General features: G+C 43.1%; 1 protein-coding gene across 1 annotated transcript in view; it reads right to left on the bottom strand.

Annotated features, from left to right (window-relative positions):
- TENM4 (teneurin transmembrane protein 4) overlaps window positions 1-20964 on the bottom strand; it is a 739181-nt gene that overhangs the window by 22055 nt on the left and 696162 nt on the right. The window contains exon 29 of the mRNA XM_073808362.1: window positions 9017-9189. Coding sequence (XP_073664463.1) covers window positions 9017-9189 — 173 coding nt within the window. The remainder of the gene's footprint in view (window positions 1-9016; window positions 9190-20964) is intronic.

Below are 20964 nucleotides of genomic sequence, written 5' to 3'. Positions count from 1 at the left end.
TCAAGTCCCAGCTCTGCTGCTCTCTTCCTGCAAGACCTTGGGCAAATTCCTTAAGCTCTCATGCCTCTGTTTCTTCATCTGTACACTGGGGATACTAATTGTACTGTTACCTCACAGGAGTAAGCAGGAAGATGAATATGAAGAGCTGAGAGCAGTACTGCACATCTAGTGCGTGTTACGTAAATGTTAGCTATTACTAGTTGTGTGTGCCTGGCACTGTGCTGGTCACTGTCACATCTATCTCTAGTCATCTCTCCTCTATCTTCACCGCCCCATTTCACACGCCTGTCAGAGTGAACTTTTCTAGTACCGATCGTGGTCCTTCAATGGGTCCCCCTTACTTTTAGATCAGTGCTTAACAGAATGTTTTCTAGAGCGTATTTGTCTGGGTCCAAATACCCTACTAGTTGGGTGACTTTGGATAAGCTACTTAACCTCTCAATGCCTATTATCTTCATCTGGAAAATGGAGATATTAATAATATCTCAGAAGGTTGTTGTGAGGATTAAAAAGGATGATGAATGTAAAACACTAAAAATATACTTCATACTAAGTGCTCAAAATATTAGCTATCATTATTATTATTACATGTGCTCAGTAAATATTTGCTGGATGGAACTAGATATATACTAGGCTATGTCAAGCAATAAGGATGTGGTTTTTGTAGGTAACCCTCACTGAATCTTCCCTGCTAGGATGGCATCAGATCAGCCTCTCTCTCTCCCACCCCCCTGCCCCCATCTTTCTCCCTTTCTCTCGCGCATGCAGAATTCTACAATCTGCCTCAAACTTGCTATGCATCATTCACTGACAATCTGTATTTTACTTCCTTTGAACAGTGAAAAGGCCGGTGTCAATTTATCTTCTGAAGCTGCTCCTTGCTGAATCTACATAATGTCCATTAATGGTGACTTTGGATGGAGCAGCATCTGTCGAGGCCCATCTCAAACGATCCCCGTTTAATGGGAGCTGTGACTTCCCAAGGCTGTTGTTCATTAGTAGCTACTTCTTATTGCTTCCCATAGTTCAGACGTAAGATGAAACCAAAAGAGCTTTTCACGAAGACGCTACTGAGGTGGCTGCAAAACTGAGGATCTGAGCCTGGTACGAAAGGAGAGCTTGGCACAGGTCCCAAAGGAGAAAAAGAGGTACCACGTTTCCTGGATACTGAGACGTACTTTTCCTTTTCACGTTTTAGTGTTTCTGAAATTGCAATGTGTCTTAAGCCCTTGTATGGATTTTGAGCAGTGTCTCTCCCCACCCCCTCACCTGAAAAGTTGTTATTAAATCGATGGTACATTTTAAAACTGAGGAGATGTGGCACTTCTGAATTTAAAAAGTTGTCTAAATATTGGAAGGCCTGCATTAACTTTTGAGAAAAATGCTGAAAGCCGGCTTAGACGTATGGAGCAGAGGAGACAATTCTTAACCACAGGGAAGAAAACAGGCTTGAAGGATACGATGTCTGCATGTCATCAGCTGCACTGCTGTTCTTGGTCAGGCAGAACCCTGGCTGGTTTGGAACTGGTACCTTTTCTTGCCAATAACCCAGCCAGAGCATAAACACCTAGGGTCTGTCCCAACCCATCGCTAAAGGTGCTTGGTGAGGAAGGAATTCCAGGGCTTGATTTCTCTTTCTTTGACTGAGAACTGCTATTGTCCTTTGAGCTTTGGTAAAGGCACAGGACCACATTTGGGAAGAAAAATGGTTGTGAAAATATATGGTTATTTTCTTCCGGTGAATCAAAATGCCTGTTAATTAATTAATCCAACAAGTACTTTCTAAGCAATACTATGTGCCTGGCCCATGCTGGTCACTCTATGTATATTGTCTAAAGAAACTGTCTGAGAGGAGATTGGTTCAAGATGGTGGAGTAGAAGGACGTGTTCTCACTCCCTCTTGCGAGAGCACTGGAATCACAACTAACTGCTGAACAATCATCGACAGGAAGACACTGGAACTCACCAAAAAAGATACACTACATCCAAAGACAAAGGAGAAGCCGCAATGAGACAGTAGGAGGGATGCAAACACAATAAAATCAAATCCCATAACTGCTGGGTGGGTGATTCACAAACTGGAGAATAATTATACCACAGAAGGCCACCCACTGGAGTGAAGGTTCTGAGCCCCACATCAGGCTTCCCAACCTGGGTGTCCAGCAACGGGAGGAGGAATTCCTAGAGAATCAGACTTTGAAGGCTAGCGGGATTTGATTGCAGGACTTTGACAGGACTGGTGGAAAGAGACACTCCACTCTTGGAGGACACACACAAAGTAGTGTGTGCATCGGGACCCAGGGGAAGGAGCAGTGACCCCACAGGAGACTGAACCAGACCTACCTGCTAGTGTTGGAGGGTCTCCTGCAGAGGCGGTGGGTGGCTGTGTCTCACCGTGAGTACAAGGACACTGGCAGCAGAAGTTCTGGGAAGTACTCCTTGGTGTGAGTCCTCCCAGAGTCCGCCACTGGTCCCACCAAAGAACCCAGGTAGGCTCCAGTGTTGGGTTGCCTCAAGCCAAACAACCAACAGGGAGGGAACCCAGCCCCACCCCTAAGCAGTCAAGCGATTAAAGTTTTACTGAGCTCTGCCCACCAGAGCAACAGTCAGTTCTACCCACCACCAGTCCCTCCCATCAGGAAACTTGCACAAGCCTCTTAGACAGCCTCATCCACCAGGGGGCAGACAGCAGAAGCAAGAACTACAATCCTGCAGCCTGTGGAATAAAAACCACATTCACAGAAAGATAGACAAGATGAAAAGGCAAAGGGCTATGTACCAGATGAAGGAACAAGATAAAACCCCAGAAAAACAACTAAATGAAGTGGAGATAGGCGACCTTCCAGAAAACAAATTCAGAATAATGATAGTGAAGATGATCCAGGACCTCAGAAAAAGAATGGAGGCATAGATCGAGAAGATGCAAGGAATGTTTAACAAAGACCTAGAAGATTAAAGAACAAACAAACAGAGATGAACAATACAATAACTGAAATGAAAAATACACTACAAGGAATCAATAGCAGAATAACTGAGGCAGAAAAATGGATAAGTGACCTGGAAGAGAGAATGGTGGAATGAACTGCTGCAGAAAAGAATAAGGAAAAAAGAATGAAAAGAAATGAAGACAGCCTAAGAGACCTCTGCGACAACATTAAATGCAACAACATTCACATTATAGGGGTCCCAGAAGGAGGAGAGAGAGAAAGGACCTGAGATAATATTTGAAGAGACTATAGTCGAAAACATCCCTGACATGGGAAAGGAAATAGATGCCCAAGTCCAGGAAGCGCAGAGAGTCCCATACAGGATAAACCCAAAGAGAAACATGCCGAGACACACAGTAATCAAACTGGCAAAAATTAAGGACAAAGAAAAATTGTTGACAGGAGCAAGGGAAAAATGACAAATAACATAAAAGGGAACTCCCATAAGGTTAACAGCTGATTTCTCAGCAGAAACTCTACAAGCCAGAAGGGAGTGGCATGACATATTTAAAGTGATGAAAGGCAAAAACCTACAACCAAGATTACTCTACCCAGCAAGGATCTCATTCAGATTCGACGGAGAAACCAAAAGTTTTACAGACAAGCAAAAGCTAAAAGAATTCAGCACCACCAAACCAGCTCTACAACAAATGCTAAAGGAACTTCTCTAAGTGGGAAACACAAGAGAAGAAAAGGACCTACAAAAACAAACGAAAACAATTAAGAAAACGGTAATAGGAACATACATATCGATAATTACCTTAAACGTGAATGGATTAAATGCTCCAACCAAAAGACACAAGCTCGCTGAATGGATACAAAAACAAGACCCATAAATATGCTGTCTACAAGAGACCCACTTCAGACCTAGGAACACATACAGACTGAAAGTGAGGGGATGGAAAAAGATATTCCATGCAAATGGAAATCAAAAGAAAGATGGAATAGCAATACTCATATCAGATAAAATAGACTTTAAAATAAAGAATGTTACAAGAGACAAGGAAGGACACTACATAATGATCAAGGGATCAATCCAAGAAGATATAACAATTATAAATATATATGCACCCAACATAGGAGCATCTCAATACATAAGGCAACTGCTAACAGCTCTAAAAGGGGAACTCGACAGTAACACAATAATACTGGGAGACTTTAACACCTCACTTACACCAATGGACAGATCATCCAAACAGAAAATTAATAAGGAAACACAAGCTTTAAATGATGCAATAGACCAGATAGATTTAATTGATATTTATAGGACATTCCATCCAAAAACAGCAGATTACACTTTCTTCTCAAGTGTGCACGGAACATTCTCCAGGATAGATCACATCTTGGGTCACAAATCAAGCCTTGGTAAATTTAAGAAAATTGAAATCATATCAAGCATCTTCTCTGACCACAATGCTATGAGATTAGAAATCAATTAAAGGGGAAAAAACCCATAAAAAACAAAAGCACATGGAGGCTAAACAATACGTTACTAAATAACCAAGAGATCACTGAAGAAATCAAAAAAATACCTAGAGACAAATGAAAATGAAAACACGACAATCAAAAACCTATGTGAGGGCTTCCCTGGTGGCGCAGTGGTTGAGAGTCCGCCTGCCGATGCAGGGGACGCAGGTTCGTTCCCCGGTCCGGGAAGATCCCACATGCCGCGGAGCGGCTGGGCCCGTGAGCCATGGCCGCTGAGCCTGCGCGTCCGGAGACTGTGCTCCGCAACGGGAGAGGCCACAACAGTGAGAGGCCCGCGTATCACAAAAAAAAAAAAAACAAAAAAAAAACCCTATGTGATGAGGCAAAAGCAGTTCTAAGAGGAAAGTTTATAGCAATAAATCCTACCTCAAGAAACAACAAACATCTCAAATAAACAATCTAACCTTACACCTAAAGGAACTAGAGAAAGAAGAACAAACAAAACCCAAAATTAGTAGAAGGAAAGAAATCATAGAGATCACAGCAGAAATAAATGAAATAGAAACAAAGAAAACAATAGCAAAGATCAATAAAACTAAAAGCTGATTCTTTGAGAAGATAATCAAAATTGATTAACCATTAGCCAGACTCATCAAGAAAAACAGGGAGAGGACTCAAATCTATAAAATTAGAAATGAAAAAGGAGAAGTTACAGCAGACACCGCAGAAATACAAAGCATCCTAAGAGACTACTACAAGCAACTCTATGCCAATAAAATGGACAACCTGGAAGAAATGGAGAAATTCTTAGAAAGGTATAACCTTCCAAGACTGAAACAGGAAGAAATAGAAAACATGAACAGACAAATCACAAGTAATGAAATTGAAACTGTGATTAAAAATCTTCCAACAAACAAAAGTCCAGGACCAGACGGCTTCACAGGTGAATTCTATCAAACATTTAGAGAAGAGCTACCCATCCTTCTCAAACTCTTCCAAAAAACTGCAGAGGAAGGATCACTCCCAAACTCATTCTATGAGGCCACCATCAACCTGATACCAAACCAGACAGAGATACTACAAAAAAAGAAAATTACAGACCAATATCACTCATGAATATAGATGCAAAAATCCCCAACAAAATACTAGCAAACAGAATCCAACAGCACATTAAAAGGATCATACACCATGATCAAGTGGGATTTATCCCAGGGATGCAAGGATTCTTCAATATACGCAAATCAGTCAATGTGATACACCATGTTAACAAATTGAAGAAGTAAAACCATATGATCATCTAAGTAGATGCAGAAAAAGCTTTCGACAAAATTCAACACCCATTTATGATAAAAACTCTCCAGAAAGTGGGCATAAAGGGAAACTACCTCAACATAATAAAGGCCATATACGACAAACCCACAGCAAACATCATTCTCAATGATGAAAAACTGAAAGCATTTCCTCTAAGATCAGGAACAAGACAAGTATGTCCACTCTCACCACTATTATTCAACATAGTTTTGGAAGTCCTAGCCACAGCAATCAGAGAAGAAAAAGAAATAAAAGGAATACAAACTGGAAAAAAAGAAGTAAAACTGTCACTGTTTGCAGATGACATGATACTATACATAGAGAATCCTAAAGATGCCACCAGAAAACTACTAGAGCTAGTCAGTGAATTTGGTAAAGTTGCAGGATAAAAAATTAATGCACAGACATCTCTTGCATTCTTATACACTATGATGAAAAATCTGAAAGAGAAATGAAAGAAACACTCCCATTTACCATTGCAACAAAAATAATAAAATACCTAGGAATAAACCTACCTAGGGAGACAAAAGACCTGTATGCAGAAAACCATAAGACACTGATGAAAGAAATTAAAGGTGATACAAACAGATGGAGAGATATGCCACGTTCTTGGATTGGAAGAATGAACATTGTGAAAATGACTACACTACCCAAAGCAATCTACAGATTCAATGCAATCCCTATCAAATTACCAATGGCATTTTTTATAGAACTAGAACAAAAAAATCTCAAAATTTGTATGGAGACACAAAAGACCCCAAATAGCCAAAGCGGTCTTGAGGGAAAAAACTGGAGCCGAAGGAATCAGGCTCCCTGACTTCAGACTATACTACAAAGCTACAGTCATCAAGACAATATGGTACTGGCACAAAAACAGAAATATAGATCAGTGCAACAAGATAGAAAGCCCAGAGATAAACCCATGCACCTATATGGTCAACTAATCTATGACAAAGCAGGCAAGGATATATAATGGAGAAAAGACAGTCTCCTCAATAAGTGGTGCTGAGAAAACTGGACAGCTACATGTAAAAGAATGAAATTAGAACACTCCCTAACACCATACACAAAAGTAAACTCAAAATGGATTAGAGACCTAAATGTAAGACTGGACACTATAAAACTCTTAGAGGAAAAAAAAGGAAGAACACTCTTTAACATAAATCACAGCAAGATCTTTTTTGATCTGCCTCCTAGAGTAATGGAAATAAAAACAAAAATAAACAAAGGTGACCTTTGTTGAAACTTAAAAGCTTTTGCATAGCAAAGGAAACTATAAACAAGACGAAAGGACAACCCTCAGAATGAGAGAAATTATTTGCAAGTGAATCAACGGACAAAGGATTAATCTCCAAAACATATAAACAGCCCATGCAGCTCAATATTAAAAAAACAAACAACCCAATCCAAAAATGGGCAGAAGACCTAAATAGACATTTCTCCAAAGAAGACATACAGATGGCCAAGAAGCACATGAAAATCTGCTCAACATCACTAATTATTAGAGAAATGCAAATCTAAACTACAATGAGATACCACCTCACACCAGTTAGAATGGGCATCATCAGAAAATCTACAAACAACAAATGCTGGAGAGGGTGTGGACAAAAGAGAACCCTCTTGCACTGTTGGTGGGAATCTAAATTGATACAGCCACTATGGAGAACAGTATGGAAGTTCCTTAAAAAACTAAAAATAGAATTACCATATGACCCAGCAATCCCACTACTGGGCATATACCCAGAGAAAACCATAACTCAAAAAGACACATGCCCCCAATGTTCGTTGAAGCACTATTTACAATAGCCAGGACATGGGAGCAACCTAAATGCCCATCGACTGTCAAATGGATAAAGATGTGGTACATATGTACAATGGAATATTACTCAGCCATAAAAAAGGAACAAAATTGGGTCATTTGTAGAGATGTGGATGGATCTAGAGACTGTCATACAGAGTGAAATAAGTCAGAAAGAGAAAAACAAATATCATATATTCACACATATATGTGGAACATAGAAAAATGGTACAGATGAACTAGTCTGCAGGCAGAAATAGAGACACAGATGTAGAGAACAAACGTATGGATACCAAGGGGGAAAAGTGGCGGGCGGGGGTAGGGGTGGTGGTGTGATGAATTGGGAGATTGGGATTGACATGTCTACACTAATATGTATAAAGTGGATAACTAATAAGAACCTGTTGTATAAAAAAATAAAATAAAATTCAAAAAAAATTGGAAATTGAAAGAGTAAAAAAAAATAAAAGAAAGAAATTGTCTGAGCAAACCTAGGAAGCAGGAATTGTAATTCAGCCCCATTTCCCAGACCCAGAAACTGAGGATCGGAGAAGAGTAACTCCACCCAATTCACACAGGTTGGAGCTGGTATAGCAGGCACAGGGGTCCCAGTGTGTCTGCCCTAGAACTGCTGCTCTTTGCACTGCCCTGCACCATTCAATGTGGCTTCAACTTGCTTTCTTTTCCCAGAGTACAAACTTGAGGGCCATGGTGATGGGGTGGCAGAGTTAGGACTAGAATTTGGGACTCTGAATCCCAGGCCAAGGCTGTTTTTACTACTTTGTGTCAAAGCTTTTGGGAGTATGGAAAGCTATCTGGAGGCTGGGAAAAAACATCAAGCAAGGCTTTCCCTAGTGATGGCTTCTTTTTTCTCATGCTTACTAAGTCCAACAAAGCTGCAAGGTCCATTCTGGGTCACCAGGGACCATGAGAACAACTGAGGCAGACAGTTCACAGCGAGGTTTCATCCTCGTGATTTATCTGAAGCTAAAAGATCAACTTATATCAGGGATTATTTGATGGACACAGAGAAGGGGCTCTTCTTTATAGAATCCTAGGAGAGTAACAAAGCGCTCTCACCTGAGATTCAGGGAGGCCTTCTCCACGCCCAAATCCCTTTCATAATTAGGTGTAATTATTCTTGTCCCTTGTCCTCATCTGCACCAGAGTGAGAGTCAGTCTTTAATCCGGGAGCCATTAGAATGGCAGGATAGCGAGGTCACCTGGATTAGCAGCTAATGGATTCTCTACCCTTTGTTCTGCTGATAATGGAATGAGACAATGAAATATTACTCTGAAGCTTGAGGGAGAGAATTTACAGGGCTCAGGCTGGTGTGTTTTGCAAATTAGGTGGCAATACAGAGAGAAACCAGTTGTTATGCTTTTCTGTTCTTGGGCAGCTGCAGTAGCAGCTTGTTTCTTGTGTCATCCTCTTTCAAAGGGGTCTCCCCACCCCATGGTCTCCAAGACCCCAAGCCCCCACCTGGCTTACCTTGCAGCAGTGTGTAGAAGGCACCTGAGGCAGACAGGTTGGTGGTTATGGTGACATCGTCCTTGCTGGATGTCTCTACCCGGACATGCACTGAGCTGTCTGTATCACTTCGGAAACTGCTCACCTGGCCAGTAGGGAATGTCACATTGGTCAGGCGCCCAAAGCTGTCGTACCTGAAATCCAAGGGGTGGCTCTGAGTAACAGAAATATAATTGTGCCATTGCTGGAACTTGGCAAGTTCTACCTTATGCCATGGTTTTGCATGTTCTGCTTTTCTTTCTGGTCAGATACATTTCCACGTCTCCTGCATCTCCTTGGACACCACTCCACCCGCTGATATTCAACTGTAGGCAAACAACTTACCTCTCTGAATCTTGCTTTCCTAATTCCATAGAGTGGAGATGATAACCCCTGCCCTACCCACCACCCAGGATTCCTGTGAGCAAGATGTGGAAGTGCCCTGTCACTATGTCACCCACGAAGGGTGAGATGATGGTGCCCATGTGAGACCCAGAGTCTTAGAGCTGGGTGACTCCCAGAGGCGAGCAGTCAAACTGCTTGCTTGAATACTGGCTCAACCGCCGCCCGCACCCCCCTCCCCACCCCCAGGAACTGTAGGTTTCTTCTGAGCAGCACTGGAGATAACCCTAACCCTAATCCAGGAAGCTACAGATCCTGGGAAAAGGGGACTTTGAATTCCAACCAGGATTCTGCTGCCACATAAGCAGGCTAGACAGATGGGCTCTAGCAACCCCTTCACATCTAGGTTTCTTCACATCTGGCACGAGTCAGCTATGTATCTGTGGCGCTCAACACTCACAGCTTCACTCTGGGGTGGTCTTTCTGACGCATCCTAATTGAATCTTAATTCTCCTTCCCATTCTCCTGATGAGACTAAAAGAAATACCTGAAATTATTCACCACCTACACTATGGCGTTCATACTGTTCAGGTATGGTGCTAGTCGTACAATGCTCAGGCATTCTTTCATTTAATCTTCACAACTAGTCTAAAAGGTACATATTAGCTCCTTTTTGGAGGAGGCTCAGAAAAGTGAGGTCACCTGCTCCAGGTCACACAGCTAAGTGTGGTAGAGTCGAAATTCAAACTCAGCTCTGTCTGCTTCCAAGCCACCGCTTGATGCTCCGTCTTCAGGGAGCATTTCCGTACTGTCTATTTGCAAGTGTCCATCACGTGTGCTCTCTTACCTGCTGCAGAGTAACTGGGAGAGAGCGGGGAGCGGGCTACTGACATTTCCTAATTACGGGAGGCTGACGTGTAAAAAGGTAGGTTTTAAAGAGCCTTTTTGCCCTTGCGTGTGAATGGGGAAAAAGTTCTTCGCCCAGACGCCAGTGTTTCTGACTTCTACTCAGGCTCGAGCTTATAGCGTGGGTTCAGCTGTATACGTCTCCCTCATGTACTCTGGGTCTCCCACTGGGCTTTTTTTCCTGCTTGGCTTTTAATACTGGGGTAAAGCTGTCCTCTTGGCCCCTGAGGGTTTTAATCATGGTGAAATGAAAGGCCTGAAAGTTCAAGTCCATCCTTGCTCTTCTTGTGATGCCTTCGGCTGGGCCTGGCTTCCTGATGGGACGCTGGGGTCCCACAGCTTCTATGGTTTCAGGTGAGACTTGGTAGGTGAGACTAGGCAGGCCTCTGCTGAGCAGTTTTCTGTTCAAGGTCAGATTTGAATGCCGCATGGATTCTGCCATCTGCCAACTCTGTCCCTCTGGCTGGTACTGATCACGGCACGCTTTACACCAAATGGTAATAGTCCCTGGTGCGGAGGAGGTGTTGGTGAAGGTCTTTGGAATGAATTGCTCAAGTCCTTGACCTGAGACCGACTCTGGGGGAAGGGCCAAGGGGCTCTGGGAGAGTTGCATCTTTGGTGCTGAGGCCTGAGGAAGGGGAACGGAAGCCCTTTCCAAGATGGCGAGAAAAGCCGGGGTCTCGACCACATACGTCAGACCTGAGCTCGGTGGGGCAAGGCTGTGGAGCTGTATTAGTCCTTTGGGTTCTCTTAGAGGCAGTTAAGGGGTTTGGAAACCTGTTTCCTGTCATGATTTCTCATTTTTCTTCCTTTGTACTGAATCAGGTTGTTATAAGGAAAGGTCAGTCTGGCTTAACGGAGGGTGGTGGCGTGACTTGACCTGGACTGGAGGGAAAGGTACAGAGTGCCCCTCAGAGCCAGGTGAGGGAGTGACTCTGAGAGACTGCTGCAGGAAGGAGGGAGCGTCTTGGGGTAAAGATCTGGAATGTCTGTCCTGAGGCCTCTCTCACCTGGAGAGGCTCACAGCTCTGCTCCCTTTAACTCTGGGAGAGGCTGGTGTCCTTCTTAACCCGTCATGGCTGCTGGAAATTTGAACAGGAAGGAATTTCACAAAAATGTTTACAGTGGCTATCTCTGGGAGGGAGAATTACAGGTGATTTTAGTTGCTTATTTATATGCATTTTATACTCCCAAGATTTTTTTATAATTAACATGGATTATTTTCATAATCAGAAGAGTGCTGTGACAAACCAAGTAATGCCTCATAAGCATGGCCACCTTGCGGAAGAGGACTTTTAAAATTACTGGCATTTATAGAAGCATCTCATTTATAGGACATCTGCCAATATCAACCTCTAGGCCTTTTCAGTAAAATATTACTAGGGCATCCCAAATTTCTGAGCCAAAAATCAAGACCCCCCCGCCCCCCAAACTGGCTCTGCCCTGGTCACCTTAACTGTATCTGTGGTCTGTGAGTAAGCTGAGTGCTGTCAGATCCCAAGTCATCTTTGACATCAACTGGAAGATCCAGTTCAGTCCAACAGTTTCATGGGATGAGTATGCTGTTCTAGTCTGGTTCTTTGAACGCCTGTGATCCATGTACACACTCTTTATTAATCTCATTTCCTGACCTAACTGGATAAAAAAGATTTATTATACCACGCAAGATACTTAAAATGGAGTTTTGGAGTCTTACAAATAAGACTGAATAGATTATTAATTAGGGCTCAGATGTCGGCTCGATACTACTTCTATCAAGGCCTTGCTCACAGGTCACCTCATAAAGCCCTCCCTGGTCTCCCCAGCTCTTCTCCCAGTTAAACTCTGGCACAGCTCTATCACAGAATGTGTCCCCTGCATCGTAAGAGCTGACGCACAGCCTGTCTCTTACTTTGGCCTCGGAGTGCCTGAGTCAGGACAGGGTCGTGGAGTCAGACAGCTAGACTGGGGATCTCGAGTCCACCACCCTGGAGGTCTGGCCGCTAGTTCGCCTCAGCTTCCCCGGCATGGGGACTGGTAGAGAGAAGACGGGCAGGGAGTGTTGGCTGAACGAATAAACGAATGCATGACTGGACGTGTGAGGCCTCTTTCCTGCTCTGCGGGAGAAGACAGACTGTCATTCATTCACACGCTACCCCTTGCAGGACCTGACAGAGGCTTGACACACAGTAGGTCCCTGATAAACATCTGCTGAATGCACAAATAGGGAAACAAGCACCTTCACTAAACGATACTTGAGCAATCTCCGTAGGCATCTCCCCAGAGTTTTAGTCTCCAAGATAGAAAGAGGCTTTACATGAAGGCAGACAATCGTAATTATTATTGAAGGTGGCCTGTAACACATAATTAAATTGAGCCTGAAGACGATACAATGAAAAGGCCCCCTGCTTTCAAGATCTGCTTTTATTTTATATGAGATGGCCAAAAACAGTAATTTCCATTCCTCACATTTTCCATTAGAAGGACTGAATGTCTTAATTAAATGAACGTCCAACAGAACAGCCAATTTATAGAATTTTCTTGTCCCTTATTCATTCATTTCAGCACTTCCTGGAGCTTGAGAAATGCCACTGGATCTCTCTGCCGCCTGATCAATACCTGTGATTATGCCATCAGAACGCTGCTGCTTCTGCCTCTGCGGGGAGGAGCTGGAGCTGCCCATCCTCTGGACCTTGACCTCTGCCCTGTGGCCCCCTTGGTGGGGCCCTTTCTCTTCCTGCTACAGAGCTGCTAAGGGAAAGGATGTTGGTGCTCCCCAACAGGGTGTCGGGGACAGGTCTCTGTCTGCGCTCCCTGGATTACAAGTGGCTGCCTCAAACCTTGGCCCCATGAGGGACAACTTCTGGACAATGGCTTAGATAAGTCTGTTGCAGCTTTACTTAAATTACTGGCTAATTTTCTTCCTTTCCGTTGGAGAGGAACAGAAGGAACATGTTGGTGTGGGAAGGTCCTTGGAGCCAGGTGGTCTAGGCTTTGAATCCAGGCTCTACACTTGCTAGCAATGCAACCCTAGAGGGTGGGCACTCAGTTCTGTTTTTCTGCTAACCATCCAACTCCTATCACAAATGATGCTATTTCAGGTAGGTTATATAACATAACCTTGTGTGCTGCTGTTTTCTCCTCTATAAAATGAGGGTAATAATACCTGTCTCAGAGAGATACTTGAAGATGAAACACGGTAACATATTTAAATGCAAATTCCTTCCAGGGCCTGCAAGGACCCCATGAGACTGCCCTCACCAGACTATCAACTCCCTGAAGGGACTTTGTTCAGTCACTGGTGTATCCCCAGAATTTAGGAGACTGCCCAGCATATAGTAGATGCTCAATAATGTGAATGAGTGTTGGTTGAATGATCTGCTCTTTCCTGCCTCTTTCTGATTTCACCTTGAACCCTATTCCTTCCTACTTCCTCTGTTCCATTACAATTGCCTCTGTTCTCCAAACACACTGAGTTCAAACCAGGCTTGGGGTGCTCACACTGACTGTTCCCTTTGCTGGGAATGCTCTTCCCTCCAATCTTGGTAGGGCTAGTTCCTTTTATGACTCATGTTTTAGTTCAAAAGTTATTATTCCAGCAAGGCCTTCCCTGATCACCTTTTCTGATGGGTCCTCCCATCTTTACCACATTATCTTATTTTACCATTTTCACTTATCATCTTGTTTATTTGTTTACTTGACTGTTGTCTCTCTTTTCCCGCTAGAATATAAGCTCCATGAGGACAGGGACCTTGTTTGTATTCTTAGTGCCTAAAGCAGGACCCAGCATATAAAAGGTACTCAATACATAATTCTTGGATGAATGAATGAATAAATAAATAAATAAATAGTAGACATTGTTGTTTTTTTAAGACCTGGGATGAGAATAACTAAGAACTCCATCCCTATTACCTCTCACTTTCCATATGAGGAAGCGCAAATTCATTAATATTCATAGAGTACATTTTAGGTACTGAGCACTGTGCTCACAACCATTTTTTTTTTTTTTTTTTGCGGTACGCGGGCCTCTCACTGTTGTGGCCTCTCCCGTTGCGGAGCACAGGCTCCGGACGCGCAGGCTCAGCGGCTATGGCTCACGGGCCCAGCCGCTCCGCGGCATGTGGGATCCTCCCGGACCGGGGCACGAACCCGTGTCCCCTGCATCGGCAGGCGGACTCTCAACCACTGCGCCACCAGGGAGGCCCTCACGACCAATCTTGAAAGTGGGCATTATTATCATCATTTCACAACTGGTGAAGCCGAGGCTTGGAAAGGATAAGTCACTTGAGTGAGTTCACACAGCTGACAGAGGAACGTAGATTCTGTCAGGTCTGTCTGACCTTAAAGTCTGTGTTCTTTCATCAAGCTTCCCATAAAGATGGTGCCATTTCAGATCAAAACCTTTCTGTTCAACTATGTTAAAGAAAAAATTGGGTTTGGAAATCTCAAGTTGGGTCAAGAAAACTGACAGTTTTCTCTTCCAGATGCTTTGCTTTGCTACCATTACAGCTGACTTTGCAGTGATGCTGAGCCCCACCTTGGGGGTATGATGGAGACGGCCAGGTGATTGGCTTTTTACGATTGCCTTTCACTGACTTTTCTTCACTCATTTTCCCAAAGGATCTTTGGAGCACGAGGAAAGAACACACATAAAAGATTCATAGAGTGGCTGTGAACTTGGCTCTCAGAAGAGGACCACTAAAGGGTATCTTCACATACACTGCAAAGCTTTCTTATTCACACTCAATACTTCACATCTCGAGCCATTTTGCTATGCGTGGCTGGTGAGGAAAATGCCACATTGCCTCTCTGATACTAAACTTTTGCTGATCAGGGACTTTTTAGTTGAAAATAAAGATTTGATTTTTACGACTTTCATCTATGATTGTTTCAAACAACACCATCACCAACAAGAGGAAATGGAGGAAATGGCCACTGTAACCTCTGTGAATAACTAGAGTTCACAGCCCATGCACACCAACGGTTCCCTTGACCCCAGGTCACCGTAAGAGATTGGCATCACTAAACCATTTGCAGCTGCTCCAAAACCGCAGCAGAACCAGGCTACTTGTTGCCTTCTGCAATAAAAATTTGTCCTTCCTGCCCATTTCCCATAGAATTAAGTCCCAACAATGAATTGTAGTCTTCAGGATTTCTAAGATCTGGTCCACCCTATCACTTCAGGTCTTAGCTCTCACTGATGTTATACTTGAGGCCATGCATCTGGTGGTAAGTGCTTAGGATTCAGGTAGATCTGACATTGAACCCTGGCTCTGCCACTTATGTGTACAATGTCACAGAGCCAGTCAATGTCTGTGCTGTTTATTCTCTGTTCCCTCCTCAGATCCATTCTCTGCCCTTCTCTGTGCTCAGAGGGGCTGACTCCTGCAGACTGCATCCCTGGGGCCCCTTGATAGCTTGCTTCTGGTTGGGTTCAGTCAATGGCAGGAAATGGCAAGAGACTGGAGGTCAAAAGGAGGAGTTTTCCCTACTCTCCATGTCCTTTGGTGTCATATTTCTAACAGTGGGTGCATCCACCCACAATTACAGCTTCTACCAGATGCCTTCTCCTTCATGGTTACAGCTTCCACTGGGCTTTAGTAAGTAACAATATCGTATTCCTTCCCTGCCTTGCCCTTCACCCTGAGGGTTGGTAATAGTTGTTCACTGTTTTTAGTGCCTGGATGCTTCACTGTCCTTTCTTGGTTCCCTTATCCCTGCCTATACCTCTAATAACACTTCTTCATTAGAAAGGTATTTTTGCTGGATATAGAATTCTAGGTTGACAGATTTTTTCTTTCAGCATTTCTGTTTTCTAGTTTGTATGGTTTCTGATGAGAAGTCTGCTGTGATTCTTTTCTTTGCTCCTCTGTAAAAAATGCCTTTTGGGGGGCTGCTTTCAAGATTTTCTCTTTTTCTTTTGTACTCAGCAGTTTGAATATGATATGCATAGATCTATGTGTGTATAGTGTGTGTGTGTGTTTATTCTGCTTGGTGTTTTCTGGGATTTGGGGTCTGTGGTTTGATACAGATAATTCTCGACCATTATTTCCTCAAATGGTTCTTCTGCCTTGTTCTTTCTCTCTTCTTCTGGAATTCCAATTACATGTATATTAGAGCAGTTGATGTTCTCCAGTTCTTGGTGCCCTTTTCTGTATTTTTTTCATTCTTTTTTTCTTTGTGTTTTAGCTTGGATAATTTCTATTGACCTATCTACTTTCCTCGGCTGTGTCAAGTTTACTGATAAGCCCATCAAAGGCAGTCTTCACTTCTGTAACTGTGTTTTTCATTTCTAGCATTTCCAGTCAATTCTCTCTTTTAGTTTTCATTTCTCTGCTTCAATTATCCACCTGATCTTGCATGCCGTTCACCTTTTCCATTCGCACCTTTAACATAATTTTTGGTTATTTTAAATTCCTGAAAGAGAGTTTCAACATCTGTGTCATATCTGAGTGTGGTTTTGATGATTACTTTGTCTACTGGGAGTGTATTGCTTTTTCTTGCCTTTTTGTATGTTCAGTTGAAAGTGTGACATCTTGTGTAACACAGTAGACAATGAGGTAATAGATTTGGGGTATGAGTATGAGTTTCCTTCTGCTCAAACTTTAGTGAGAGAGTTTAAGTTAATTTAGGTAGGATTTGGGCTGGCTTTGAAATTTGTTACTTCTACGCTTAACCTTAGTGCATCACAGGCGTTACATTCCTCCAGCAATACCTTGAGTTTAGAATGTGAAACTGGTTTGCCAGAGGGTTTTCTTTCAATGTGTCTATTCTATTCTCAGTTTCAGGACCCCTCTTTGTGCCGGGCCTTAGAAAGGGTCTCTTTTTAGGCTCTTGTATCTCTTTCCCAGTAGTAGGCTGCTTTTCCTTGTTATGTTTAGCTTTTTAGCTAGTGGTGGTGGCTGGTGAGCTTGAGAGAATTCTCTTTTGTTCTGATTAAGCCTCAATCTTATATTTGCACGTGTCCCTGAGTCTCAGGGGTGTGGCCTCTTCAATGCTCCTGCCCCTTTCAGGCTGTCCGTCTGGGCCCATTACATATTCCTGCTCCTCTTCCAGCAGTAGTTGGAAATTTTTTTCTTCCTTCATTCAGCTGCTATGGTTTTCCACCAGTACCTAAGTAGAATAGTGTGTGTTGCCCTCCTCTCCACAGATTAAGCCTTTTATTCCATGTGGGAGATCAGGTGAGAGGGGTCTGGGTGGAGCAGGCAGAAATTTGTGCCCCTCCCTCAGCAGCTGCTGTACCCCTCCCCCAGGTCTACCACAAGGGATATTTTCTTACATCTTTCCCTAGTCTTTTCTGTGAGTACCGAGCGGGGTTTGTGGAGAAAAGTTCCGGAGGATGTGGACTCTCCCAATTTCTGCAATCTCCAAGGGCTTCATACTCTCTTGCCAGTACACACTGAGCCTTTATAGATTCACCAAGCTGAACTTTTCCTTCCAGGGACTGGTTGCACCTACCAGGTAAGTTAGCGCTCACATCTTGTCTGCGATGTGACACTCTGTCTCTCCTTGGATTTGGCCACTTGGTTGCCCTGTGACTTCAGAGAAGGAGTTCAAGGAAAACTCATGAATTTGCCATTTGTTTGGCTTATTTTCATTGTAAGGTTGGGAACAATGCTCTTTCTAGCTCTTACATCCTCAAGCAGAAACTGGAAGCCAAGTCTCTTCATTGGAACCATTTGAACTGAATTCAATTTCCCGCCGGGAGCACTGATAGTGCTGGAGCTGCGATGTAAACCTAGTATTTTTCTCGCTACAGCATGTTTTTTTCTTCCCTTCATTATCCCCCTTCTCTCCTGAATGTGAATTTCATTCATAAAATAGTTACTGAGCATCTACTAGGTGGCAAGCCCCAAGCTTGTACAGAGATACATTAGTTAGGATCTCAGAGTGGTTAGCTCGAGCATAAGGATGACAGGGGCTGTCACAGGGCACCATGGGATGCCAGAACCACTTGCCCCTATGAAACTTACTCATGCCTAACCAGCAAGACAATTTTGGAACCCGCCTCAGTTCATCAGGCCATTTTCTTAGTCACCAAATGTCATCTGCCCAGGAGCCCAAGCCTGAAATTAATGATGCCACACGCTGGAGATGAAGAAGGCATTACAGACCCCTTTGAGGTTTCCTACCAGCAGACCTGTGGGCTGAGGGAAGAAAAGTAACCTTGATTCCCCAGAATTATAAACTCTTAAGTCAAGTTGTTCTAAAGTGTGTGGTGTTTATGTTAGATGTATTAATCTGTTGAGAGGATCGATAAAGCCAACTTGAAACTTGTTTCAGTAATAGCCCATGTAACAGGGAAGCCTGGGCTGATTTTTTAAAAAAGAATATTAGAGCATTTGGGTTTGGAATCCATTAAGCTGCCTCATGGAGCTAAAAGTGGGAAATTCACTGGAGCAATGTGCGTTGGCAAAATCTGTCCAAATCTGTGCTGAGAATTACCGTAATGATAATAATATCAGACCGTTACTTCTTGGGAGCATCATAGTTTGCAAAGTATTTTCACTTTCAGTATTTATTTAGTTTTTTGATCCCCATAATGGCCCTGAAATGGAGTAGATCAGGTGTTATTTCTGTCTGGTTGAGACTTGGGTGTGGAAGCCAGTCTGCCCCTGAATCACATGGCAAACATCCAGTGAAAATAGGTATCTGGTATCCTTGCTATGTTCACAACCTTTGACCCACTCTGCATGTCTTTTTCCAGCCCATTTTTGATATTCTCAAGGATCTAACCCCTTTCCTAGTTCATACCTTGATCCCTCAGACTTGACACTTGATTCTGCTCTTCTGGTCTGCCCTCTAATTTCTACCTACTTCAATTACAACTTTTGTCTGCTCCTTTGATTAGGTGACTCACAGCTGCTCTGAGGCCTTGGGTACCTTCCATGCCCAAACATCATCTCTGCAATTACTTGTACTGCCACTAATATTGCTTGAAATACTAATATTAATACTGCTTGAAATAATAACAACAACAGCAACAGCTATCAGTTGAGTACTTATGATGAGTCAGACACTGAGTTTTCCATGTTTTATCTCATTGAAATTTTGAACCTTAGACTAGCCCTATGAAAAAGGTACTATTTTAATCCCTACCATATAGTTAAGTTGCAAAGAATTTAGGTGAACCCAGTTAGTGTAATTAAAAGAACATGGACTTGTGTTTTGGCTCTGCTATGCGCTCACTGTGTGATTTTAGACTAGTTACCTAATCTCTCTGTGCCTCAGTTTGTTCATCTGTAAAAAATGGAATTGATAATTCCTACCATCTGAGGTTGCTGTGAAGATTAAATGGGAAAGAGCCTGGCACACAGTAGGATCTCAAAAAAAAGTGAATTTCACTTTTTTCTTTTAGGGCTTTTATCTTCTACTCCTGAGTATAGCTATCAAGTGGATACTTTGGAATTCTTCATAAAACATCAAATATGGCCGTATATTTCATCAAGGAAGACAGGGAGGGAGGAACAGGATGCTTTCTGGTAGAGATGTAGGAAATGGTTTTCAGTTTCAGGGCTGGTTGAGAGTAATGGCTGCAGTGATGTGTAAGCATTCAGTTTGGGACTTGAGGGCATGACCTTGGGAACTAATTGAGTGTACCCACTTGCTCAGACAAAGAAACCCCTGTATTGGCTAAATAATGAATTAGAGAGCTCCATTGGGCAATGGGGGGAAAATTGAATTATTTAACGTATTTCCATTTCAATTAGTTAATCAAGATAATTGCTGTTTTCCTGGATCTTTGTCTTTTCTTTGTAATTTACAAGGCCCTTGTTTGGAGAAAGGAATTTAGCCTGTGAACTCTGTATGAGCTGCTGTGACTTGTTTTGTGTGTGCAAATTATATTTAAAAATCGATTACAGCTCCCTTTGCTTTGGATTCTGGGATTGTGAGAAACTGATGCTTGATCAAGCTTGAGAAAAACTTACAGCTCAAGCATTCGGGTTCATTTGGGATTAACAAACTCAGCCAAGGGGCAGCAGGGCAGAGCTGAAAGCACATGAGCTCTGGCATCAGACAGACTTGGGTGGTGATCCCTGTTCTGCTGTGTTCTCACTACAGAACAGTGAACAAACGAGCCTCTCGGAGCCTCAGTTTCTGTTTCTGTAAAACAGATACTGTCACCCATCTTCCAGAGCTGTTGTGAGGACTGAATGCAATAATGCAGTTCCTAGCCCATCAGTGACGGGCAGCAAGGCTAGTTCCTTCCCCATCTTCCACGTACTTATCTAAGGGTCGTGTATTTGCCAGTCTCAGTTGTGTGGAACATGGCTAAGACCTCAAAAAGATGCCAAAGAAATCCAAGTAGAACAGATGTTACAAAGTCCATTCATTAAAATACCTCATAGAGGAACACCGTGTATCTATATATTTAATTTTGGCGAGGATTATAATAAGCTGAATGTCTGGTTCTATGACTACACCAGTTAAGAAGCCCTACCCCGATGAAGAGAAGGGAAGTGAGCTACTGAAGTCAGTCCCACGACTGAAACCAACAGTGACACGATAGCGCCACCCTGAGGGAGGAGGTGGTAAATCTGTGGATTAGGCACAGGAGCTAATGAGAGAACAGCGTAGAATCACTTCGGGCAGGGATGAAGGGTTCTATAGCTTCACTTCTTCACTTCCTGGCAACCATCTTCAAACAGCAGCATCAAATGCATTGTTGTTGTTTCCTATTAATGACCCTGACTCATAAAAGA

This window comes from Tursiops truncatus, chromosome 8 (assembly GCF_011762595.2).
Source record: "Tursiops truncatus isolate mTurTru1 chromosome 8, mTurTru1.mat.Y, whole genome shotgun sequence".
Lineage (NCBI taxonomy): Eukaryota > Metazoa > Chordata > Mammalia > Artiodactyla > Delphinidae > Tursiops > Tursiops truncatus.
This window is presented reverse-complemented; position numbering and strand designations above follow the sequence as displayed.